The sequence below is a fragment of the Rutilus rutilus genome (genome assembly GCF_951802725.1).
Source record: "Rutilus rutilus genome assembly, chromosome: 6".
Classification (NCBI taxonomy): domain Eukaryota; kingdom Metazoa; phylum Chordata; class Actinopteri; order Cypriniformes; family Leuciscidae; genus Rutilus; species Rutilus rutilus.
This window is the reverse complement of record NC_140214.1, coordinates 39,323,337-39,351,143: the sequence shown is the minus strand read 5'-3', so window position 1 is coordinate 39,351,143 and position 27,807 is coordinate 39,323,337. Positions and strand designations below refer to the sequence as shown.

The window sequence follows — 27,807 nt, the reverse complement described above, 5'->3', positions numbered from 1 at the left end:
GGGCTGAGAGCCGTGACGTAGACGCTGATTGTACCGTGGATGCGTAGATTTACTTCACATAATCTGCAAAAGTCGTTCACAGCCATGTTCACTCTGGTATTTCGCTCTATGGTTTTGTTTTCGCATCATACATATGTTTACAGTGGAAGTTAGATGCGGCTGAGCATGCGCATAACACACGCCATCACCAAACGTTATGTGATTGGCTTACGGGTAACCAATGATTTTAAACTTCAGACAAGCGCCCCCCCGCGAGAAAGAAAACGCTTTTCTATTATGCCCTTCCAGACTCTGTCTACGAAGCAAAGCGAAGTAGCAGAGTTTGGTATTACCAGGCTAAGATAGAGATACCAACCTTTCGCGAACTTGCTTTCAACGTCGAACGAACACTCGTTCTCATGGAGACGCAGTGTGCACGGAGGGGAGGGGCTGTGTGTGTGTGTGTGCGTGCGCGCGCATATGAGAGATGCATGAGTGACAGAGAGACGGAGGGAGAGCAGGGAAAGGAAATGCAGCTGAACGAATACGCTGCGTGTTTTAAATAGCGTTAAAAAATGAAAGACCTTGACAAAGACGAAAACGAAGGACATTTACTCTATAATTTTATTTTATTTTAGTTAGTTTTGCCAAACACGCATTACAGGTTTAGTTAGTTATCGTTTTTTTGTAATGCCTCGTTTTTATTTTTATTTCAGTTAACGACAATGTTTTTTCCCACCTAGTTTTCGTTTTTTCGTTCGTTTTCGTTAACGATTATAACCTTGATCGTTGCATAGATTCAGCACATAAAGATGACCAGCTAACAATTTTTGGTTCCCATAACGTTAGTTTTTGGTACCCAGAACATTCTCAGAATGTTAGTTTATGGTTCCCAGAACGTTATTTTTTATGGTAACCACCCAGCAACGTTCTGGGAACGTTATTTTATTGTTACATAAAAATAAAACCAAAAAAGAACGTTCCCCTAACGTAAGTATTTGGTTCCCAAAAAAATAACCAAAAAATAACATTAGGGGAACGTTCTGTGTTAACTGGGGAACTACTAACCGTGATCTCAGACTGCGGTGATGTGGTTTCTCCACCTCATGGATCTTCATGTGAAGCTTCAGGCGAGTTTTAATAGTGAAACTCTTTCCACACTAATCACACGTGTGCAGCTTCTCTCATGTGTTTTCAGATTGGCTGACTGACTGAATCTCTTGTTGCAGTGTGAACACTTGTAAGGTTTCTCTCCGGTGTGGATCCTCTCATGTGTTTTCAGATTTGTTGACACACTGAATCTCTTGTTGCAGTGTGAACACTTGTAAGGGTTCTCTCCAGTGTGGATCCTCTCATGTCTTTTCAGATTTGATGACTGACTGAATATCTTGTCGCAGTGTGAACACTTGTAAGGTTTCTCTCCAGTGTGGATCATCTCATGTGTTTTCAGATGTGATGACCGACTGAATCTCTTGTCGCAGTGTGAACACTTGTAAGGTTTCTCTCCGGTGTGAATTCTCTGGTGCTGTTTTAATTCGTTTGCTGAAATAAAAGTCTTCTCACACTCGAAGCACAAATAAGCTCTTACACCAATATGAATTTTCTGGTGTTTATGCAAACTTTGCAGTCGTGAAAAACTCTTTCCACAAACAGAGCATGAATGTGGCTTTTCCTTCGTATGAACTACCAGGTGTGTCTTCAGGTTTGATGCACTAACAAATGTTTTGCCACATTGATCACATGTGAACGGCTTCTCTCCGGTGTGGATCCTCATGTGAATCTCAAGATAATGTTTGCTTAGGAATCTCTTTTCACACTGATCACACATGAATGGCTTTTCTCCAGTGTGGATCATCATGTGTCTTTTAAGGGTAGTTGATTGTGTGAAACTCTTCCCACACATATCACATGTGAACGGCTTCTCTCCAGTGTGAACTCTTGAGTGAAGTTGAAGATTTTGTTTGCTTGAGAATCTCTTTTCACACTGAGTGCAGATGAAAGATTTCTTGGCTCTATTCTTTAAAAATGTCTTTTTAGTCTTTGAACGACTGAAAGGTTTTTCTCCATATTTGACATGACGTTCCTCCTCCACTTCACTCAGTTCTTCAATCTCCTCGTTCTCCTCCATCATGTCTGAAATAAAATAAAAAAGATAATTAATTTCAATTTCAGTACATCAAAATAATTCATAGGGGTGTGTGATATCGTCAACAGTAAAAGCCACAGCAGAACTGTTTTGCATCTCTGAGCAACACATCTGTGTTTCGTTACTGAATGAATCAGTTCATTTGAACTATTCGGTTGAATTAACGACTCAGTGATTCACTTGTTAACAGTGACTTGCCGCCAGAGGTCGAAAGTAACGAATTACATTTTGATTTCTCACAATATAAAGATGTGAACACATGAACATAACCAGAGCTGCTCTGAGAGAACGCTTAAAGAGAATTTCATCATTTTATTTGAGAAACCATTGCCAAATACGCTCTGAAACTCAAAAGGTCTTCATTTCAAGCCGTAAATATAAAAGTTCAGTTTAACTAGAATAAATTATGACACAAATATATTACTATTGTACGCCTACAATAGAATGTGCCTTTCATAATAATAATAATAATAATAATAATAATAATAATACACTTTATTTAAACATTATTTAAAGAATATTTTTTGACCATATTTTGACCAAAATTTAGTAAATCTCTGTTTTGCAGCACAAAAAATAAAACGATTTTATTAAAGTTTGTGAAAGTTTCATTTGATTACCACCGTTTTTGATAATATATTTGTATTAGACATGTGCCGGTATTCGGTAATGCGATAAATCGCGGTAATGAATATGCACGATATTGTTATCGCGGGCACCTCAAAATACCGTGAAAAATAATTGATCAGAATTTATATTTATAGAACGAGCATTAGCTTATTTTCCATCAACCACTTAAACAAACAATGCGTATATGCTGCGCGAAACATGTGCGCACTCTGATGTAAACAATCCCCACATGTTAGCACTGTGTGCATGCGGCGCAGTGCGCACTCTAGTCTAATGTAATGAATCCTCACATGGAGAAGAAGCATGGCGGAAGGAGGAACGCTGCTGACGATTTATCCCCCTTCTAAAAGCAGGGCTGCCAACTCTACACATTCAGCGTGAGACTCATGCAATTTACACTTCTCACACGCTCTCGCGCCACACATTCATTTTCTCATGCAGAGAAAAATCACAGAGCAAAGAGGACACTGACACCGACAGACTAGGCAGAGCAGCTTACTTTTGATATGAAAAAAATTCTCAGCTCTCAGGTTCTGTCCATTTTATTACGAAATTCAGACAATAAATGGGTAGTTGACATGACGTTGGTTTTTCACCGTCACAGAAGATAAAAAATAATTTATTTCACATTTTCATCATTTAGAATACTGTAAATGGTTAAGCATTTTCTTGTTTTATATAAATTTGTTGTTCTAATACCCGAGTTATTTTTATTTTTTTTACAACTTACAACTACAAAATCTCAAAATCGTCCTATGGTGTGACGGTAGACAAAATTATTTCATAAATATTAACTATATAAATAAATAAAATAATGTTTAAAAATATTAATGAACACTCCTGGCATAATTGTGCAAGTGTCTATTTCACTATGTGGCCATCACTTTTCCTATAGGCCTACATACGTTTCTAAAAGTGTAGGAATTTCATAAAGTTTGTCACAGAAAAAAATGTCCTTTGGTGTTATGCAATAACCTGATATTAAGTTGGGCAATATCATGGACCACTACATTTAGTAGAAAGACCCCATTCAAGGTCATGTGACTGAAGACCCCTATGAAGCCCCCTATGAAGCCCATGAGCTAGTGCACATGGTAAGTATTTCTCTCAGAATTGTTCAAATATTTAACTATGGTTTCAGACCACTGAAGTTGTTAAGTTTTTTTTGTCCTTTGGTCAGAGTTTCAGCTAGAAAAAAATGGTGCCGGTCACTTTGTTTCGTTTTCCGGACATTTTGAAGATATGCCGGTCAAATATCGCCTCTTAATTAGTCAAGTTGAGGAAAACTTAAAAAAAAAAAAAAAAAAAAACATGAACATCCGATTGGCGTCAATCAACGCCAATTGTTTTTACTATGGTTTCACATTCATAGTTTAACAAACCAATCCCCCTTCCCCACATAAAATATCTGAAGCCTATGTTTTTACTCAAGCGAACTTCCCAGTTTCTCTCCACAACTTGCAATGCGCATAAGCCGCGTAAGTTAACCTTGTTCTCCGCAAGGCGACTTCGCTGCTTCGTCTTTATCTGATTCTGCAGCGAGAACCCCCTCTCTGCAGGAACACTCGAGACCCATTTTCTACTATGGTTTTGTACGTTTCTTCATTCGGATCTATTTGCGATCCATTCCATTCTAAACAAACAACGCAGTTTATATGCTTCGTCCTTGTTTCATTATTCATTAAGATAATAATTAATAAATGCGCGCATAATTATCAGTGAACTTGATAAATGTTGCAGATATGTTTTGCTATGCATGCACAAACAAATGCCTTTCAACTTATGTGTGCAAAATTCAGAATAAAATGAATGTGCAGCAATTTGTACAAATAGAGAGTCTATGTCTACTATACGTGTTGTAGCCATTAAAAAAGCTCATTTAGTTTAATATTTGTTAAAATATTATAATGTTATTTTTTAATTTATGTTGATTATGAAAAGTGAACCGCACGAGTAGGATGCGCAATATCGAGAGACATGGACCGGGTCAGACATGATTTTGACCACTTAATTAAGTTTGGTTTTGTAGAATGACTTTTTTGAAGTGAATTTCGTTTTGTATAAATTGTATCTTAATTAAAAAAAAAAAAAAAATCAACCAATTGCCTGTATTTAATAAATAAGCAGCAAAATAAAGCAGACGATAGGCCTAATCATGACGGCGCCCGCGCGGTCACTTGCATTGCTCGTGAACTGGAGCGCATCTCATCCTAATTTAACGAAACTCAGCTTAGGCCTCACAGACATGAAATATATCTTAAGAAAGCTTGAAATGTCTTTTTAACAATTTAAACGAAAAGAAATAGGTTACTCTCTGATTATGTAATCCATGATGTGCATTTCTCTCTATAGGCGCGTTCACTAAGGACATGGCGATCGTCAACTTCATCTTTACAGCTGTTGTTGCTGTTAATAAACTAAAAATAATAGGCGTATAATTTTATAAACAATAAATAAAATGAAATTGTAATTGTATTAAAAAAGCAACAAAAAAAAATCCTGTTTAATGGTTTTTTTTTTTTACCTATGCTAATTACGCATTAAATTCAGGTAGGCCACTGAGTCGCTGTCCTCAATGCCCAGAAAAGCGCTGAAACGGAGATGAAGGGGAACCCGTTTTTATTTTATTTTTTAATTTTTGGCTTATTTTAACTGGCCCATCCAGTTTTCTGGAGGCCCACCTACAAACAAAATCCTGGCGCCGCTAGTGCTTCGCAGCGGTCTGATATCAAGAAATAACAGACCGCATTACACATTGGAATTCAACCAAGCCATGTAATAATGTTTAATAACTTTCAAACGGTAGAGCCTGTTCCTTTATAACATAGCCAAAGGTCGGTGTATTTTTGCTTTATACATTTTAGGCTTATTCTCAAATTCAGATTGTGTTAGGGGGGCGGGATTATTAGGCAATTTTAATCGGACAATTTGACCGGAGAGATTTAATTTTGTCGGACATTTCATTTTTTTTCGGCCAATGTCCGGCAATTACCGGACAACGGAAACCCTGCCTTTGGTATGACACCCCTAAATTTCATTTTTTAATTCAAATTTGTATTTTTAACAGCAAGACTATGTAATAGTATGCAAATGTATCATGCCAATTGCTAATGACAGTTCAGCTAGTATTAGCATGGTTATTAACTGCCACAAAAGCTCAAATGTTCTTCGGTGTGACAGGAAATGTCACAGGAAATGTCCTTTGGTGTGACACTTTGGCCTGTCACACCATAGGACACAGATGTCACAAGATAGGACAAGACCTCCTTAAGAAGCTATTAAAACAAATAGATACATTTCAACAAAAAACAATTGTCCTCCTTTATAATTGTTACAATAAACACTAGCCTATATATTCTTACTCTTTTTTTGCAGTGATTATCTTTGTCCTTTGGTGTGACGTTTTGTCCTATGGTATGACAAACATAAAACAACAGAAAAATATACTTATTTTAAAATATCTTTTTTTTAAAGAGTCAAGTTTGGCATTAGGGGAGTTACAATAATATCTCCTCTTAGATAGGTACAATTTCAAACAGTTTTGTAAGGTTGGCGAAAAAGTTTTAGGCCTATTGACATTCGTAGGGAAAAAGTTGATCAAGTTCATGAAAATTCGTGAAAATGATTCTAATTAGTACTTTCATGTAAAACAAATATCACTTTAAGAAAATAATGTTTTAATAATGAACAATTCTGTCTCAAGTATTTTTTTTTATGTTATTTCATATAATTTCTTAGTACTTTTTAAATGTCACTCCATAGGACACATTTACTGTACTGTTGAGTGAAAACGTGAAAAAAATATGTGAAGTCATTGACAAAATGAGTGACCACTACTATTTTCTGAAACTGCAGATTTCATACTCCATAAATATATGTATTTTTTCTTAAAAAGTTATGTTTTCCAAAAAAAGTACTTTTTCTTGGCCATTTGTCAACTACTCATCTGCTTTACTTTGGCTATGCCATTTCTTGGGATTTTTTCAAAAGCGGGGATGCTGTCTTACAGGTTAAGACGTGAGATTTCAAATGAGAGACAAACGTGAAATGAAAAGTGAAGCTCAAACTTGTGATCACTGATGAGTTCAATAGAAATTGTAATCCCATCAAATCTGGTCGACAACTGCAGTAACGTTACACGATTATGATCTATTTTAATGTAATGAAGATGAAGATGTGTGTTATAAATCACTAGTTTGGTCATGAAACTGTAGATCACGCAGGCTTGACACGTATATAGTGTCAAACTATTTATCTTTTTACTATTTAATACTTTTTACTAATACTATTTACTATTTATTTCTTGATAACCGAGCGCTGCTAAGTATAGGCTATGTGCACAAGCGTCGCGACGAACTTCCGCTATTGTCAGAAGTTGGCATATCAGTTTCCGGTTTACGACTGTCTTCATCGGCATCTGCTAAACAAACAAGATGAGTGCTGCTGTTGTACAAAATAAAGAGATATAATGTGCGTGACACATGTAAGTTTCTAAGAACTGTAACGTTAGGTGGATTTAACGGCCGTTTCACACATACTCCGTGTGCCGTGTGTGTGTGTGTGTATGCGGTGCAGGAGCATATCACCTTATTTTCGAACGCGGAAGTAAATATGGGTCCAGTTTCCGGTTTTTGTGCGGCACTTCCGTTTCCTCGCTTCTCTGGGCTAACTAACGATATCGATTGCGAAGGATTATGCAGAGTTGACAGAAAAATGTTACACATGCCTTAGCAGATGAATACAACAAAGAACTAAAGCCCCGCCTCACCCAGGTCGGGTACTGGACCTGGTTGAAAACACTCATGCATCTAGCTGGCAGATTGCCAAAACTTCGCCGGCGCCTTCAGCACCGCCCTAAACACGGTCAAGCCAACGCTGGACTAAGTTAATATATCTATGGAGGTAGGCTATTTTGTCATGTCAAATGTATTAATAATGTCATCAGAATGCAACCAAAGCACATGATAGCAATAAGTAGATGGCTATAAATAATTATAAATCATACAAAATAAATGCCATGATGATCATGCCATGATGACTAGATTTTATACAGGGGTTACTATAATGATTTTGTTTCTCCTTGGAGTTTTTATTCAGACTCCGTAGCCCAGCCACTTTTCTGGTATCGGGTGGTCTTCTGTAGGTCTTGTGTTCAAGAAATGAAAAGAACAAACATACGGTCGTTTCTTCAAATGGGCTGCATGGCGTGTCCGCTTGTATTTCGGCTCCCATGTTAACAGGTTAATTTAGAGCTTGCACACTGCCTGCGTGACACGCAGGGAAAACCGAAAACGCGTGCATGCTAGAAATAGAATCGACGCATATATACCGAGTTTGTCGAAACCCCGCAAATAACAAATAAAATGATCAATATGCAAGTTTTGTTTACATAAACATCAAAATACTATTAAAAATGATGGCCAGATTTTAAAGGAGTGTCTTGCAACATGTTATCTACTAATATGTACAAGGTCAAATAAAGTTTTTACAAAAATGGTTTTATAAAAAGATAAACCTCACATATTTCAGCCTTTAAATATTTTTTTATAAAAAGAATGAGTCAAAAAAGATTAATTACTGACATTTACAATGCACATCCGCTTATCTAATATTATTAATAACATTTGGTCTGATTTTCCTGTGGCGTCTGTCGTTGCTAAGCAACCATACAACGCACTCTCCACAGCAACAAGGAAGATGTTGTCCATCTGGCTGCGGGTGGAAAAAAAATTGCGCGCTGCTTTAATAGCGCGCGCAATTTTAATAAACTTGAGCACGCAAAAAGACGCGGTATGTGAACTGCCTGTTGGGCGAGCGACCTCATATCAAGCCCCGGGCTACTGGTGGCACGCGAGCGAGCTCCGCTTTGTAGGCTAACTAGTGTTGTGTTGAAGGCATCACGTGTTCACAGTCCTGTGCACTGTGACCCGGGGCTGCGTTGCATTCTCAATTATTGGTTCCGCCACTCTTTATATATACTACGTTATTTAATCAAAATAATCGTAGTTGACAAATGAAACTTTTGAGGAAAAATACAATACGGAGAAGTTACATACAGCACAATTTTTAAGACCCAGACATCAAAATTCAAGACTTTTTAAAGACTTTTTAAGGTATTATTTCCAAATGAATAAATTCAATGCTTTTAAGGCTTTTTAAGACCCCGCGGGAACCCTGAAAATAGAATAGGAAAATATGTTTGTATGTCATTTTGATATGAATACATATTAATAAATGACATTTTGATGTTTGAATTTAGGTTTTGACATAAATGCAGATATAGCCTAAATGTAAAAAAAAAAAAAATTATTATCGATTTTCAAATATTGCACCTGTCAATACAGAACGAAATATTCTGTAGCCTATTTTGCCGTCAATACTGCCGACGTTGTCTTTGCTGCTATATATTTATGTTTAACATTAAGTGCCTTCCACATCTCTCTCCCCATATGTCGAATATATCACCAATGAGGCTTATCATGTCACCTAGCAGCAGCAATGCCGCGTCAGACACGTTTCTGGTGTGCAAAGACATAGAAAACACCACGCAACAGAAACGCCACGCAGCCAGTGTGTCGCCGGTCGTAGGGCGCCTGATTATTAAAATGTCAATAATTCGATGATTAAAACACTCCTGCTCCAAGTAAATCTTTCTTTTGTGCCAGTTATTATGACAACCTCTAACTGCACAAACAATCCCGGTCTTCCTCGAAGCCATAACGATAAGTTTGTTGTTACGAACAACGCTCGCCAGTGACCGGAAGTGCCTGACCGGAAGTCTCGCACAAAATACCGTCAACTGGCTGCGTCCGTATTTCCGTTAAAAATAAGGTGAATAGTGCTTCACATATGATGCGTTTGCAGTGAATAACTGATTCACGGCAGTACCACAAACACTTACTATTTTTATTTAAAATCCAGAAGTTACGCTGCAACTTTTATTTAAAAAAAGTTTTGTCAGCGATTCTCTTTGTACACATATACACTCTTTAATGGACGCATGCACGTTTAAGCACAATTTACACAACGTGGGGCTATTATTCCATGCATTATTAAGTTGCTCAAGCAAGTGGCCAAATATTTAACTGTAAATTGACAAAAACAGCCGACTCTCATGCCTTTTCTTTTCCATTAAAATTTTAATAAAATAAATCTTGCATGTCACAAAGAACTTGTTTTTCCACCTCCACGAATGAGACGAGTGTTGTTCATTATGTCGCCTTGTTGAAGTAAATTGTCGTATGTCATAATTTCGGCTTTTAATGTCATAGTTATGACTTAATGTCATGATTTCTGCTTAGTATGTCAATTTCAACTGCATTATTATGAATATGCAAGTCAAAGTTTTGACTTTTCATCTCATAATTATGGATTAGTATATCATAATATCGTCTTTTTATGTCATATTTTTATTGATGTTTTTTTATGTGGTGAAAATGGGCTTTCATACTACACGGTTAAGGGTCGTTCACAAAAATTTTCAAAATCTATATATTTCAATTAGGGCTGTGCAGCAGTTAATCGCATCCAGAATAAAAGTTTGTGTTTACATAATATATGTGTGTGTACTTTTTGTATATATAAATACACACATGCATGTGTGCATGCGTTCCCCTGAGAACTTTGCATGCGTTCGCTCGTAATAGAATGCAAAGGTTTTGTGAGCGAAATTGAAGCTCAAATGGCTGTTAGCGACTTGAAGCAGAGCAAAGTGGCACACAGCAGTGCTCCTTATACGTACCCATGCTAACAGGTTAGAGCTTTCACACTACACGCGGTTGCAGTCCGTCGATCCGTTCCAGGTGCGGCAAGTATACAGCATACAGAAGTGCAGAGATCGTTTCTGCCAGAAGTGCAGAGTCTATTTTTGCTGTGCTGCAAACGCTGAATTAAGTGACAGCGCATGTTTCATGGTCAAAATGAACAAAGATTGACCTGAAAATGTAGTAATTTCACCATGAATGGGTTTAATTAAATAAAATGTAGAAATCTCACCATAAATGCATTTAATTATATAGGCCTACTATTATTTTTCACAGTCATCTTTTTACTTTTAGAGGACCGGGGTAAAGCAAGGTAAACTACAATTTACTTCAACAAGGCGACATAATGAACAACACTCGTCTCATTCGTGGAGGTGGAAAAACAAGTTCTTTGTGACATGCAAGATTTATTTTATTAAAATTTTAATGGAAAAGAAAAGGCATGAGAGTCGGCTGTTTTTGTAAATTTACAGTTAAATATTTGGCCACTTGCTTGACCAACTTAAGTAATGCATGGAATAATAGCCCCACGTTGTGTAAATTGTGCTTAAACGTGCATGCGTCCATTAAAGAGTGTATATGTGTACAAAGAGAATCGCAATGCTGACAAAACTTTTTTTAAATAAAAGTTGCAGCGTAACTTCTGGATTTTAAATAAAAATAGTAAGTGTTTGTGGTTGTCACGGATCCACTCAGCACACCTCAGCCAGCGTCAACTCAACACACCTGGTCGCGATCTCACTCACCCGAATTCTGATTGTCTGCACCTGCAACTCATCACTTCACTCTGGATATAAACCCCAGTCACACCACAGCTCACTGTCCGGTCTCGTCTTCAGACACCTGTGACTCCCCAGCGCTACTCTCCACGACTCTGTTATTCTGCAAGTATACCTCAAGTTCAAGTCCCTCATTACTCTCTCTGTGTGTTCCCTGCCAGCTTCATTAACCGGTGATTTCCTGGAATCCCTCAAGATCAAGACCAGTCCTGTTTGTCTCAACCTGCCAAGCTTCATGTATCCCAGTTCCATGCCCTGAGTGACTCTATCTGTTTCCTGCATTCTAGAAACTCTAAGTTCTACATTATATTCCCTGAGTTTGACCATTTGTGCCTCCAAGCTATCCGGAGCTGCATACAGTGTCTAAATAAACCTTTGTTATCCTTACCTCTGTGTCCTCGTTCATACAGTGGTGTGACAGAAGACCGGACCACACACAATGCAGGCTCCCACGGCTTCCGGAATCTCCGCTTCACCCCCCGAACCCTCTCAGAGGACCCCTGCGCACGCAGCCGTCACCCCGCAACCAACACTACAAGAATCGCTAAGGGAATTCAGTCATACTCTTCAGAACTATCGACCTGCCTCAGTAAGTCCCATGGCCAAACCTGCTATTTATTCGGGCGACGGAGAGTGCAAAGGGTTTCTGCTACAGTGCAAGCTTTATATGGAGGTAAATGCTGTTCAGTTCATTTCAGAAAAAGCCAAAATTGCTTTCATAATTTCCCTACTCACAGGTCGAGCGTTGAACTGGGCTCAAGCTCTCTGGGATTCCAATGCCCCGGCATTACAGTCTTTCAATGAGTTCCTTGATCATTTCAATATAGTATTTTCTCAAGCATCCAATACCACATCAATTCATGATCAGTTGTATCGCCTACGGCAAGGCAAATCCTCTGTTTCAGATTACGCCCTGAAGTTCCGAACTATCGCTGCAAGCAGTGGATGGAATGAAATCGCTTTGATGACAGCCTATCGACAAGGTCTCAACTCTGACATCTGTTTACAACTGGCCATTTATGACGACACCATCGGGATAGAAAAACTTATTCAACGCTCCATACTCATAGCTCAACACCGCAATGCTTGCTTTCAAAATTCCTCTGCACGAACTCCTCGCCTCTCCGAGCCCGTAAACCCTCCAGTACCAGAGCCAATGGAGATCGACTCAGGACGTCTAACCACAACAGAACGTAATCGACGTCGTGCCCATAATCTGTGTTTCTACTGTGGGGATTCTGAACATTACCGAGCTGAATGTCCCGTTCGTCCCAGTCGTTCGGCGGTGAGTACAGTTGATCTACCATTTCCTGTATCAAACCTGAAGCAAACTCCAGTATCACTTACCTACCGAAACCATTCTGTTTCAGCGAAAGCTCTGATCGACTCTGGTGCTGCGGGGAATTTCATATCAGCCTCTCTGCTCAGCCGGTTACAAGCCCGCCGTCGTCGCCTGAGTCGCCCACTGAGTATTCACTCCATTCTGGGAAAACCCCTCAGTAACAGAAATATTCTTCACTGCAGCCCCGAGTTACAACTTTCCATCGGATGCTTACATCAGGAAAGATGTTCATTACTGGTACTGGAGGGCTCCACATCTGATATCGTCCTGGGACGCCCTTGGCTTAACCAGCACTCGCCTGACATCTGCTGGACATCTGGAGAGGTACGCCAATGGAGTGATTATTGCAAATCGCATTGTTTACGTCCCATCAAGAAGAAATCAACCGCCCCGTCCTTGGTCACTTCTCCTGCTATCCTGGGTTCAACCTCCATCGAGAGTCCAGCCACAGATACAGCTCCTCAGATTCCTCCAGAATACTGGGCGTTCCAGGACGTGTTTAGTAAGCAACTCGCCACCATTCTTCCACCTCACCGGCCATGGGACTGCGCAATCGACCTGCTGCCTGGGGCCACACTACCGCATGGGAAAGTTTATCCATTGTCCATCCCGGAGCAGAAGGCCATGGAGGAGTACGTGGAGGAAGCTCTACGCCAAGGATACATTCGACCATCCACGTCCCCTGCCGCTTCAAGCTTCTTCTTCGTTGGGAAAAAAGATGGAGGACTCCGTCCATGTATTGATTATCGCATTCTTAACGCAGCCACAGTCAAGTACAGATATCCGTTACCATTGGTGCCCTCTGCCCTGGAACAACTCCGTTCAGCGAAAATCTTCACCAAACTCGACTTGAGAAGTGCTTACAACCTGGTTCGTATCCGAGAAGGAGATGAGTGGAAAACGGCCTTCATCACTCCTGCGGGGCACTACGAATATCGGGTTATGCCCTTTGGCCTGTCCAACAGTCCAGCGATCTTCCAGGGCTTCATGAATGAAATCTTCCGAGATATGCTCCACCGTTTTGTGATCATCTACATTGATGACATCCTGATCTACTCCTCCAACCTCGATGAACACATCCTTCAGGTGAAGAAAGTGCTAAGACGCCTCCGTGAGTACCAGTTATACCTGAAGTTAGAAAAATGCGAATTCCATCGAGAATCCATGCACTTCCTCGGGTATGTGATCCGTCCAGACGGCATCTCAATGGATCAAAGTAAAGTGGAGGCGGTAATCAACTGGCCTAAGCCTCAAACCCTGAAAGAGCTGCAACGCTTTCTCGGCTTTGCCAATTTCTATCGCCGGTTCATCCGCGACTACAGTAAGATCTGCGCTCCAGTGACATCCATGGTGAAGAAGGGCATCAAGCAGCTAACCTGGTCTACAGAGGCGTGTCAAGCCTTTGAAAACCTCAAAGAAGCCTTCTGTTCTGCTCCTATGCTAAGTCATCCAGATCCAGAACTACCATTTCTAGTGGAAGTGGACGCCTCCACCAACGGAGTTGGAGCAGTTCTATCCCAGCGGCAGGGGACCCCTCCACGACTTCATCCATGCGCCTTCTTTTCACGTAAGATGTCCCCGGCGGAGCAGAATTACGATGTCGGTAACCGAGAACTCCTGGCCATTAAGTTGGCGCTAGAGGAATGGAGACACTGGTTGGAGGGAGCCAATCATCCGTTCCAAGTGATCACAGATCACCGCAACCTTGAGTATCTCCGGGAAGCCAAGAGATTAAATCCTCGCCAGGCTAGGTGGGCTCTCTTCTTCACACGCTTTAACTTCACGGTTACTTACCGCCCTGGTTCCAAGAATCTCAAAGCAGACGCCCTGTCACGCTTATATCAGCCTGAGTCCTCCACAGAGATCAACGAAACCATCCTCCCTCCAACTATGATTGTCAGCCCCATCCAGTGGAACATCGAACTCATAGCCGACGCCACCCTTGCCGAACCTGCTCCGCCGGGAGGTCCTGAGGGGAAGGTTTTCGTACCCACCAATCTCCGTCTTCCCCTCATGGACTCTGTACACACCTCTCCGGGCTCTGGACACCCAGGCAGCCAACAGACCCTCTCACTCCTTCAACAACGGTACTGGTGGCCCAGCATGGCTCAGGATACCTCCCGATATGTGCAGGGATGCACCGCTTGTGCTATGGCCAAAGTACCCCGACGTCTTCCCGAAGGAAAGCTCCTGCCACTGCCTCTTCCGAATCGACCCTGGTCCCATCTGGCCGTGGATTTCGTCACCGATCTACCATCATCCGACTCCAAGACCTGCATTCTAGTGGTCGTGGACAGATTTTCCAAGTCCTGCAAATTGATTTCCCTATCTGGTCTTCCCACAGCCTTCAAGACAGCAGAAATGTTGTTTTCCGAGATCTTCCGCCATTTCGGTATACCAGAGGATATTGTCTCGGATCGGGGGCCACAGTTCATATCAAGAGTCTGGAAATCCTTCTTCAAACTTCTGGGGGTATCGGTCAGTTTGACGTCGGGGTACCATCCACAGTCTAACGGCCAAGCAGAACGTAAAATCCAGGAGATCGGGAGGTACCTGAGGACCTACTGCCATGAAGCTCAGGACCGCTGGAACCAGTACCTCCCATGGGCAGAGTATGCCCAGAACTCCCTACGCCAGACATCCACCGGATTAACACCGTTCCAGTGCGTTCTAGGGTATCAACCACCTCTTTTCCCTTGGACTGGTGAACCATCGGACGTTCCAGCGGTCCAACACTGGTTCACCGAGAGTGAGAGGGTCTGGGACTCAGCCCATGTCCATCTTCAGGGGGCAGTCCGGAGGTTCCAACAGCAGGCCGACGCACGTCGTAGAGCCACGCCCCACTATACCCCTGGCCAGCTGGTGTGGCTCTCCACCAGGGATATTCGCCTCCGGCTGCCCTCTCGTAAGCTGAGTCCCAGGTTCATAGGTCCGTTTGCGATACTGAGGCAGGTCAATGAAGTCACGTATCGACTCGCACTACCCCGTCACTACAGGATTGCACCCACTTTTCACGTATCACTGCTGAAACCTTACATTGCACCTCTTTCTTCCCCTTCCACAGAAGCTGACGCTGGTGATGTACCCCCTCCTCCTCCAGTGGACCCCATTGACGAAGCCGTGTATCAGGTCCACGCCATTCTGGATTCCCGACGACGGGGGGGCCAACTGCAGTATCTCGTGGACTGGGAGGGGTTCGGACCAGAGGAGCGCTGTTGGGTACACCGGGACGACATCTTAGACCCCACGCTCCTCCAGGACTTTCACCGTGAACACCCGGATCGTCCAGCCCCTCGTCCTAGGGGTCGCCCTCGTCGTCGGGGCATACGGCCCTCAGGAGCTGGCCGTGGAGGAGGGGGTACTGTCACGGATCCACTCAGCACACCTCAGCCAGCGTCAACTCAACACACCTGGTCGCGATCTCACTCACCCGAATTCTGATTGTCTGCACCTGCAACTCATCACTTCACTCTGGATATAAACCCCAGTCACACCACAGCTCACTGTCCGGTCTCGTCTTCAGACACCTGTGACTCCCCAGCGCTACTCTCCACGACTCTGTTATTCTGCAAGTATACCTCAAGTTCAAGTCCCTCATTACTCTCTCTGTGTGTTCCCTGCCAGCTTCATTAACCGGTGATTTCCTGGAATCCCTCAAGATCAAGACCAGTCCTGTTTGTCTCAACCTGCCAAGCTTCATGTATCCCAGTTACATGCCCTGAGTGACTCTATCTGTTTCCTGCATTCTAGAAACTCTAAGTTCTACATTATATTCCCTGAGTTTGACCATATGTGCCTCCAAGCTATCCGGAGCTGCATACAGTGTCTAAATAAACCTTTGTTATCCTTACCTCTGTGTCCTCGTTCATACAGTGGTGTGACAGTGGTACTGCCGTGAATCAGTTATTCACTGCAAACGCATCATATGTGAAGCACTAGCCTATGGGACATTCTACCAGAAACGTACATTATCTGTCCTTGAATTGTTTCAGTGAATAAAAAAGTATTTCATCCAAAAATTTCTAAAACTGGCTCATAGTTGATTTCTGTGAGTTGTTCTGTAAAGGAATATGTCATTCATTAGGTTCTCAGATATTTTTTTCTTTATTAAAAACACTTTTGAAAATTACAAATCCTGTCTATGTCCTTGTCCTCAGCCAAATTGGAGCTACAGCTTTCATAGTTTTGTTATGCTAAACTGTTATTTAGGAAAAAAAACTTCATCAATAACAAGTTTAAGCTGTTATCATTCACATCAACTGATCAAAAACATGAAATTATATATAAATTCTACAAATAAATTCTATTTTACAACTGTCCCCATGTTTTGGTCAGTCCTGTCACGTTTACATAAAACTCAACGTAAAATGTGTGAAATACGCCTTTAAGGGTATCACTCAGAGGAAGTGACATAATTTGACCCAGGTGAAGCTAACATTGATCAAGGCTGAATTCTGTCATTGAATTATATGATTTTAAGCTTGTTTTTGTATGTTTTTTTAGGTAGACGAGCTAAAGGGTCAGGCCCTGTCACGGTAAAACATTCCAGAAAATAATGAAAATGTTTTAAATCCAAAACATGTCTAAAAAGGTTACTGAAATTCCTTGCTTGCATGTTAACAGTTTTTATGCTAGCATGCTAGCAGGCTGAGTAATGGCAATTTAAAATGGCCAACCGTCAGGCCCTGTCACATTCCTGTGTGACACGGCCTTACAAATGAATGTTATTGTTCTTTTTTTATTACATTTATTGCATATATTATGTATTTAACACATGCAATAGTAAAATGAAGGCCCAGGTGCTTGAGTTTTATACAGCTGTGGCCATGGAAGTGATTTAAACACCTGAATTCAATTATTTGGAGGGCTGTCCCAATACTTTTGGCAATATTGTGTATATGTCCTTGGCTGAATTTTACCATAGTCTAATATTACATTAACACTAAAATTATAATAATAATTTAAAAAAGAAATGGCAATCAAAACTTAAATAAAGAACACAAAACATAGCTTTTTCTGCATCATCAAAATCCATAAAGCCAGTCCTGTCACAGTATCGTCAGTCCTGTCACGCCATGGTCAGTCCTGTCACACAGGAAATTATGATAAAAGTGTACTATTTGAGGAAATATTAATTCATTAATCTCTTTACCTGTGTAGATGAAGGTGGGGGTATATATATCCATAATCCACTACTATGTTTTTGTAAAAATCTCCTATGTAAAGGTAGTTATTTTACAACTATATGAGTGCCTGGTCGGTATTCTGTGATTTTTGTGTACTACAGTTGACTGAAAAGTTACTTATATTTCTTAAAGGAATTATAAAACCATGTTAGATACAATCAGGGACATGTGATCAATAAGAAAATGCCATTGTATCAAAGAAATTCATTAGGAAACCATTCTAACAAATACAAATTTGTTTGTGACAGGGCCTGACATTTTAGGGGTGAAATGCGTATAAAACTGTATTTTATTCAATCATAAAAACATGCTGAGATGGCATGATATGTGTTTCTCATAGTTTAACATGTCCTCCATATGACTCAACATTCAGATTTAAGAAAAATATATTTTTCCCCCAAGATTTTTTATAAGTGGAAATGTACGTTTCTGGTAGAATGTCCCCTATAGCGCGTGCTGCTCCTGCACCGCACACACACACACGGCACACGGAGTATGTGTGAAACGGCCGTTAAATCCACCTACAGTTCTTAGAAACTTACATGTGTCACGCACATTATATCTCTTTATTTCGTACAACAGCAGCACTCATCTTGTTTGTTTAGCGGATGCCGATGAAGACAGTCGTAAACCGGAAACTGATATGCCAACTTCTGACAATAGCGGAAGTTCGTCTCGACGCTTGTGCACATCATAGACATAATAAATACATAGACGCCCTATTGGCCGCTTTGGAACGTTGCTGCGATCATAGACAGTATATAAACTGGACACAGCGACCCCATTGGATTCAACGGAGGCAAGTGAAGTCAATTAGAAGCACTAACTTCCTGATGGTCGAGCGTACTGCGCAGACTCACACTGAGCTTGACAACGTAGATGTGACGTGAGCAACCCGTCTGTCTTCTAGTAGCTGTGCCAAGCAAAATCTGAATCATTCCCTTCCGAAACTTGCAGAGACGGAGAGTGAGAGTAGGAGGTGTCCATGAGCTCGAGCAGGAGAAACTTTTGCTAAGTATTCTGATTAATTACTTTGCCATTTTGCCTCCACGTCCCCCCGATTGCGCGCGAGCTTCTCCTCCTGTCCATACGGTAATCTCTCTACTGTGCGACAGAGAGTCGCGTTGGTATGACGCAATCGTTAGCCTATTTTTACAAAAACTGCTTCTACGGGGCCATAACGTAAGATACAAGGTAATGGAGCCTTTTATACATTTTCGTGTTTCTTTAGAAATAAATAATGGACAAATGGAGTCTTTAAACGCCTCAGATGTAAAGTTATTCGCTGTCAAAGTTACGCCAAAATGAATGGGAGTCAATGGGATGCTAACAGCAGGTGATGGTCTGGTAGCCAATGGCGGCGCCCGGGGAAGCTTCAACATAATATGAAACGCTGCCCCCCTGGCTGCGATACGTCAACGCGTCCGCCATTTTGCGGAGGGCAAGACTGCGCTGTAATCAAATGCAAGTATACAGGTGAGCTAAGGTTTTTCTGTATAAAAACCAAAAAGAATTACATTTATCAACCGATTTCAGTGGTTTGTATGTGGTGTACAAAAAAGTTCCATCTCTAGTTATTTAAAATCTCGATAGTTAGATTTATAAAATATTTTTTTTAATAAGGAATGGCCAAAGCTCAGGCTTGTCATGTATTTGGCTTTTTATTCTTGGATAAGAATTGTGAACACCCCCATACTGAGATATTATTTAATTTTCACATTAAATAAAATAAAGTTTTCTTATTGTGGAAAAAGCATATTCTGTCATTGACCCGATTTTAGCAATAACAAAGATAACTGATGGATCCTTTATGGTAATACATGTGATATGGTACAACTACAGTGCAAAGCAAATAGTATATATAAAATAAAGTGAGAAGTAGGCTAATAGTAAATAGTTTAGTCAATAAAATAAACAAACAGTATACAGCAAATAAAATAGTAATGAAAAGTATAATTATATAATATCATAAGTACTATAAAATAATAATAATATATTGATAATAGCATATAGTTTATGTATAATATTATAATAATAGCAAAATAATATGAAATATCAATTACAGAATATAGACAATAAAAAATAATAGGTTAAATAGTTACTATGAATAGTACATAATTTAACAGCATAACTATAATAGATTGATAATCGCAAGTGGTATATTATTATAATAACAATAATAAATAATGTAAATTTATATATTTTAAAATATTCTTACATAGGCTATAAAATGACGCAACCCTGTCTCTTTTTGTTAAATTTCAGTCTTTAAAAGGTATAAGAAGCTATAATACAAGCCAAGAAATACAGTAAACGATTATTCAGTCAAACACACAGAAGGCTACAACGTTAAAGTTAAATAGCCTAAATATATAAAGTTATGAAACTTCACTTTGCCCTCAGCCAAAACGATTTGCCAAGGAACAAATTATAGATTAATGAGACTAAAGATCGCCCTTTAGATATACACAAGACGAATTATTCTCATGTTTAACCACTAGACTAAAGACATCAGATCCAGCGGCGCCGAGGTAAGGCTGTTCTCGGCGGGGTACATGAGCGCTGAGCGCCCGGTGATCACTGGATCTCACAACTCCGAAACCGTCAGATAACATTTTTAAATAGGCGCTATCTTTATAAATAACCCACAGATTTGAGCTTTAAACAACTACATTGTCGACTGAAAAACTCTTAAAACTACACTTCGTGACACAATAACAGTATTTTTAAATTTCTCGGCCTTTCTCCTCTGAAAATAAAAATAGTAAATGAAATACAACCAGAAACAAATTTTCAGTTTTGCTTGTGAAAGGTAATTCCCTGAGACCTGTTTTCAATTGTGTGGCGATTTGTAAAGCCCCAAGCAGCACACGAAATAGGCTTTTTTCTCAATTCTCGTTATGAGAGGTATGGGAAAGTTGCCCTCCGCAGTATGGCGGCGCCGTTGACGTACGATCCAGCGGCCAATAGGCCTTTATCACAGTGCGCGTGACGTCACTTCCAACGGCGAGTAGTAGCGTAAACCGACTTCCGGTCGAGTCTGTAGCAATGGCGGCGAGCACAGCGAGGAATTGTTGTTGCGTTCCTAAATGTTGTAATAGTTCTACTAAACAGCCGTATCTCAGTTTTCATTCTTTTCCAACTGATGAAAAAGTGAAGAAAATGTGGATTCATTCTATTCGGCGGGATGAAGGCAAAAGTTTTGCAGTTTTAAAAGGGAGTACATACGTCTGCGGGCAACACTTCACGGAATCTGACTACTCGTCAACAGCCGATCGTAAACGCTTGAAACGTGGAGTTATACCGTCCAGGTTTGAATGGAACAACTGGGGGAGTGTCTATTACGGACCCGTCCCACTCACAGACCATGACTACTCAACACCTCCGTGTCCAGATCTATTGGATGCTGCAGCAGAGAGAATTAGAGATTTGGAGGCAGAAGTGAGAGCTTTGTCTGTCTCCCGCATTCAAATAAATCGATTTTGTCTCTCGGATGACGACTTCCGATTTTACACACGTTTTCCCTCAGAGAAGGTTTTCAGGATTTTCTGGGCATCAATAGAACCATCAGCATCGAACCTTGTGTACTGGTCTAAGGCACAGAGACATGGTTCCAGGACCAAGCCCTAACAGAAAGCTTCAGCTTATTGACGAGCTTTTCCTTTATTGCTGTCGCGTGTCTGCAGGTCTACGAGAGAAGGTCTTGGCAGATATCTTCAATGTGAGTACAACAACGGTCAGTCGAGTTATCATAACATGGGCAAATTTTCTGTACCTTGTTTTGGGGTCCTTGCCTATTTGGATGACCAAAGAGCAAGTCAGAGCAACCATGCCAGCAAAATTTAAGGAGCACTTCCCAGATGTCCGTGTTATTTTGGACTGTGCTGAGATCAGATGTGAAAACCCCTCAGCACTTACACTACAGTCGGAGATGTTTTCACATTACAAAAACTACCCTACCTTCAAAGGCTTGGTTGGTGTTGCTCCATGTGGGGCCATAACCTTTGTTTCACAGCTGTTCACTGGATCCATCTCAGACAGGGAGATAACAAAACAGTCTGGACTTCTGGAACTGCTGGAGCCTGGAGACTGTTGTATGGCAGATAAAGGCTTTACCATAGAGCGACTGCTTGAGAATGTGGGAGCCAGGCTTGTTATCCCTCCATTCAAAAGAGCAGCCCAATTCACAAAAGAGGAGACGAAACATACACAATCAATAGCCCGTCTAAGGATTGTGGTGGAAAGAGTCATTCGGCGAATCAAAGAAAACCACATCTGGGACTCTACCATTCCTCTTACCCTGACAGGCACAGTGAACCAAATATGGGCAAACTGCTGTTTAATGGCTAATTACCAAGGCCCACTTGATGCAAATGATGATGTTGTATAGAACGTTTATACAGAAAAGAAACATGATTTAATTTGCCACCAATCAAATGTCTGTTATATAGTTTAATTTGTACAAAAATATTGAATTGTGAAAACTGCTGTTTAATGGCTAATTATCAAAGGCCCACTTGATGTAAATGTTGTATAGAACTTGTATACAGAAAAGAAACATGATTTAATTTGCCACCAATCAAATGTCTTGTTATATAGTTTAATTTGTACAAAAATATTGAATTGTGAAAACTGCTGTTTAATGGCTAATTATCAAAGGCCCACTTAATGTAAATGATGTTGTATAGAACGTTTATACAGAAAAGAAAAATGATTTAATTTGCCACCAATCAAATGTCTGTTTTATAGTTTAATTTGTACAAAAATATTGAATTGTGAAAACTTGCATTTAATGTTGCAATATGTTTTTAGTAATTGAGCTTGAAAGTTGCAAACTTAAAAATTGTAATTGTTTTTTATTGCACCACTTTTTTTTTTACATATGTATTGACTGCATTGTGACAATTAAAATGTTACAATTTCTCAGTTGTTACAATTTCTCATTTATTCGTTAACAATTTACAGTGAACTTAGTTATGAATAGGCACTATTAAACATTTAAGACAAACAGATGCTCAACCAAAATAGACATTTGAAGAACCTTTAAGATTTAAAGATTAATGCCATAATTTGTGGCATAAATATCATTTTTGGGTAAACTGTTCATGTAACATTAAACAATAAATCAACATCAGCACTAGTTTAAGCACATCAGCACTCTTAAGATTTAAAATATAAATATATATATAGATAAATAAGATATAAAATCCTTATATATGATCTATATTCATATATCATGTATGTATACTGTGCATCATGTACATCCAGGATGGCACCAGGGTGAGTAAATTATTGCATACATTTCTTTTTTGTGTGACCTTGACCTTTAACAATAAACAATCAATCACTACCAGTATTAGTTTAACAACTCCTAGAGTTAAAATACACATTCATGTATGTATTAAAGAAAAAATTGTCTACTTTGTCCCTCATCAACACAATTAAACTCTCATCTCTCCAGATGCGCTGAATGGTTATGTCTGTTTTGGTATTTGTTATAAAGTCACACCAACTCAGTCCTGTTACTGCAAGCTGTCCCTGAACTTGCCAGTAGTATTTGTGGCTTTCCTTTAACTTAGCTTGACCGTTGACAACTTTTATGTGTGTCACCTGAGAAATGTCATCAACGTCAGGACATTTTACCTCTGCAAGTCCAAAGGGAGGGTTCTCAGTAGGGTCGTAGACTCTGCCATCAGGGCTTGTGCCAAGGTGTGGCGCATCAGGATGTATAACAAACCCACACTGTAAAACATTGACATTCATCATACTACAGTACTGAAATAGCACTTCAGGCTCAAGATCCAGTCCACGCTTCATTGCAGAAGTCTGACGAACCCCTTTGATGATTCGAGCAGCTAGTGCCTGGCTAGTCGACTCTCCTCTGACATGACACACCTCACGGAATCTACTGGATGTAATGCGTGGTGTACGCATTTGGTTCCATAGAGCAGACTGTGACTGGTCCCGTGTGTCTTTTTCAATTATTGTGCTTAGTTCTTGAGTGACAGCCAAGCTTTCTAAGAACAACATATCATGGAAATTCGGGACAAAATTAAATCTCCCTTCAAATGTATACCCATCCAGAGGAAGCGTAGGGAAAGCAGGGGCTTCTGCATGTTTCACAGCATCCCTTGATGACTCAGCAGGGCACTGATAGGACAGCAAAGAACCTTTGGGTACCAGGCCAAACTTAGACTCCACCAGATTCATCTCGGACAAGCCATGCAGAACCTTGCAGATCAGTGGCTGAGGCCTGACACTTCTTAAAGACTCCACAGAAGAGAGCAGCAAATTATTGGGAAGGGGACCTAAAAACAAAGCAAAAAAAAAAAAAAAAAAGAGAATAGAAATAATACTTTTAAAAGTCCTTTAATTTGTACATCTTTTTGCTAGACATAAAATAATGTAAATGTAATCACCTGTGTAGGCCCTGTAAAGAGTGGACTTAATACCACTTCTGCTAGAGGTTTTTGGCTTCCTCACAAGTAATCGATCCACTGCTTCAGGATGGATTCCCTGTTAAAAAATAAAAATTATGTTATTATTGAGAGCATGTTTATAAACTTTGAAAGCTTAATTTTTCTAAATAAATCCTTTTATGTTTAGAGTTTGCAGCAGTGGACAGCTAGAAAGTCAAAACTTGTTTTTTCGTGTCCTTGTAGCAATGAAAACAATACTGTCTGATATTGTCATAATTAATGCGTAAAATAGTTAATAGCTGTTTACTATACCTGAGTCCTGGGCCTGTGCCAAGTCTGTAGAGAGCTTGTGCTGGGTATAGTGGGTGGTACCGTCTTAAGTTTCATCATGCTGTAGTGTGCACTCTGAAACAGCAAGCCAACCAAATGGTTGCATAGCTCTTTCCCAGCCACACAGGAACAGCAAAAAGTACTGATGACAGGAGGATTCTCGTCGACTTTAAATGAAATCTAAATAAATAAAACATTATATACGGTTTAAAATTAGAATACAAATGAAACATTAACATAAATTGACTGCAACAGCAGTCTAACAATTTTCATTTGAACACTTTTTCAAACAAACTGCAACCGCAGTTTAACCCGCTACAACCGTAGCAACTATAAACACAATCAAATTTGTGTCCTCGAACTGGACCTAACTAAAGTTCTGAAACCTGAACAGGTAACCTGAAGAGAGTGTGGCTCTTCATTTTTCTTCATGGACCGGTAACACTGTGCCCTGATAATCACCTCACTATCTACAACATCAGATACTGTATTGCACAAAAACAGCATTATAATCACAATACCATATCACAGCAAAATAAAAATCGTTTTTTACTTGAAAATTGTATCGGTTTGCGTATTTGTAAGACAATCATGGTTTAGCCAGCTAGGTAGCATGTTAGCCATTTCTAGAGAATAAACAAACGTTAAAATGAAACTTACCTTCATAATTGAAAATGTAGTTTTCAAAGAAGAATTTATATCCCTTCTCAAATTTGGATACTTTCGTTTGTGAAAGATTTTCCACAATCGTGTAAACGTTGGTGATTTGAGGAAGTTTCCGCAGTGATATTGAAAACCTTCGCGCCGCCGCCATTGCTACAGACTCGACCGGAAGTCGGTTTACGCTACTACTCGCCGTTGGAAGTGACGTCACGCGCACTGTGATAAAGGCCTATAGGGCGTCTATGTATTTATTATGTCTATGGTGCACATAGCCTATAACACACCGTCGCCATGATAAACAGAGCGTTGCTATGGACGCAGGATTCTAACCGTAGAGACGGAAGGGACTATTTTCTTTAGCGGAAGCAATACAGTCGTTTATAAATCAATAAACTCCTTTTTAAATCAATATTTTGTGTTAAATTATTGATTTATTTAGTAGGTAGCCATGTAATAAGCGGGATAATGTAGAGCGAGGCGGTTGTTATAACGAATACAATCCCTTCAGGCTGATTCAAGATCCCTCCGCTTCGCCTGTTGGGGTTGCAAGTTATTCGCTATAACCGCCTCGCTCTACATTATTCCTTACATATTATTAATTCAGTGACAGTTCTCACTATAAAACCTCGAAACAATCACACACACACAAAAACAAAATTGAATTGAATTCAACATATTTTCCTCACATGTTCGCTGCTGCTGCACTAAATGTTTATTTCAGTAGGAAGACGCCAGAAAAGACGCACAACTTAAGTAGCGCTGTGCCCGATGAAAACAATACAGAAATGAGCCTGTCGCTTAAACAACCTGTATTGTGTTTGATGGTTGTGTAAATATGAGACATACCGTGTCCGTGAACTGCTCGCCTGAGTCGCCTCACCTCAGAAGACTTGACGTTAAAACCATAGACTGTAAAAAGTTTAAAACTCAATGAGGGAAGGAAAGGCGCGAACGAGCGGTGACGTCATCGGCCGCCAGCGCATCCAGTACGGGTTCAGCGAAAAATCGGCAGCTGGCAAGTAGCTGCCACTGGCAGCAAATAACCGGAAGTCGGATGTGGATGCCGCTTTTAGCCATAGACATAATTATGTCTATGCTTTTAGCAAGGAAAATAAATTATTATATCAATTTATATATAATTTTTGTTCTTAATTAAATGAAATACTTACATTTGTAATTATTTTGTATTTGATTTAAAAAGGTTTATCAAACATAAATCAAGTAACGAAGATCATAGACATAATACAAAAAACAAACATTAAGCTACACTTGAAATTATGAATTTGTACGTGTATAAATAGAATTTGTGTACATGTTTGTTAAATAATGAAATATATACATAAATGAACGCCTATATAATCATATTGTTTATTAAATGTACATAAACATTCATTAAACTTAATGAAAGTTCTGTCTAAAAGAAAAAAAGAACATGGTCTCAATTACCTTTATTTAAAAATCATATTTTGCTATCATTTAAGTTAAGTTTTACATTTGTAGTATTTCAATACATTCTTGTCTTTGTTTTATAAGACAGCTGTAACTTTGAAAACAGGCTTGTTATTTGTTGTTCTGAAATCAGAATGATCAACATCAATTCTGAACTAGATGGTAAAGTTCGTAGAAAAACTAAGTTGGCTCGAAAAAGAGACTCTACCGTACACAAAATCTTACACCAGTTATACTATTTCCAAGGGCATGATTGACATTAGTACATACATGTTGGCTACTCCTCATTGGCAAGAGAACATAAAGTTGAAACAATTCTACACTTATGGATAGATAGGTGGGTAAGTCGACATTGTCATTCAAGATGGTCCGGTGATGACCTCGGAGGTCGTAGAAAGGCGTCTTGGGGTCAGCTGCTGCATATCACAAGACCTGCACAGAGCATTCAATGCACACACAGAAGCACAAGGGAATCGCAGTTCCTCCAAAAGTAGTACAGATAATGTTCACTTTAAAGAAATACACAAAAAAGTACAATTCTGTGAATCAGATCACATAAATCAAGTAGTGTTTAACCCCTGTAACCTTAAGATTAGTAAGAAAGACAAAAGTTAGAAAAAGATAAGAAAGAAAGAAAGAAAGAAAGAAAGAAAGAAAGAAAGAAAGAAAGAAAGAAACAAAAAGTTAGTTAGAAAAAAAGAAATATTAGTTAGATTAACTAGGCTTTTAGACTGGAACTGGTTGAACGACTTTTCACTCTCCAGCATCTGGCACCAATCACTGCAAACCCTGGATGAGTGTTTTCCGAGAAAAAGCCTTGCATTTCTCCTCGTTTTCCTCTTCGAACATAACCTAGAGGATTCATAAGAAAATTGTGACATTAATATCCAAATTACCTTATTAACAGTACACATGGATGCAGCCACATGAATGACTATTCTTGTTGCATTTTGTCATTAAGCAGCTAGCAGTGATCACATTTTCAATCATAATTTATACACCTGGTAAGCAGTTCTTGTAAATTTCATTGCAGTGTCTGCAGGGCTGCAGTGTGTACATCTGGTAGTATTCTTGACATGTCACAGACTTCTCTCCAATTTGTTACACCTGAATATTTAAAT

At 39.8% G+C, this 27,807-nt stretch overlaps 2 protein-coding genes across 2 annotated transcripts in view; one reads left to right on the top strand and one right to left on the bottom strand.

Annotated features, from left to right (window-relative positions):
• Positions 1 to 27,807, top strand: part of LOC311291334 (uncharacterized protein) — a 168,276-nt gene that overhangs the window by 78,291 nt on the left and 62,178 nt on the right. The gene's annotated exons all lie outside the window — the stretch shown is intronic.
• LOC311292812 (uncharacterized protein) lies at positions 22,984 to 24,789 on the bottom strand. Its single transcript, XM_084412626.1, has 3 exons — positions 24,557 to 24,789; positions 24,245 to 24,341; positions 22,984 to 24,133 (listed from the first exon to the last, which is right to left on the bottom strand). The coding sequence occupies exons 1-3, from the start codon at positions 24,632 to 24,634 to the stop codon at positions 23,187 to 23,189; spliced, it is 1,122 nt and encodes a 373-aa protein (XP_084268752.1). The 5' UTR covers positions 24,635 to 24,789; the 3' UTR covers positions 22,984 to 23,186.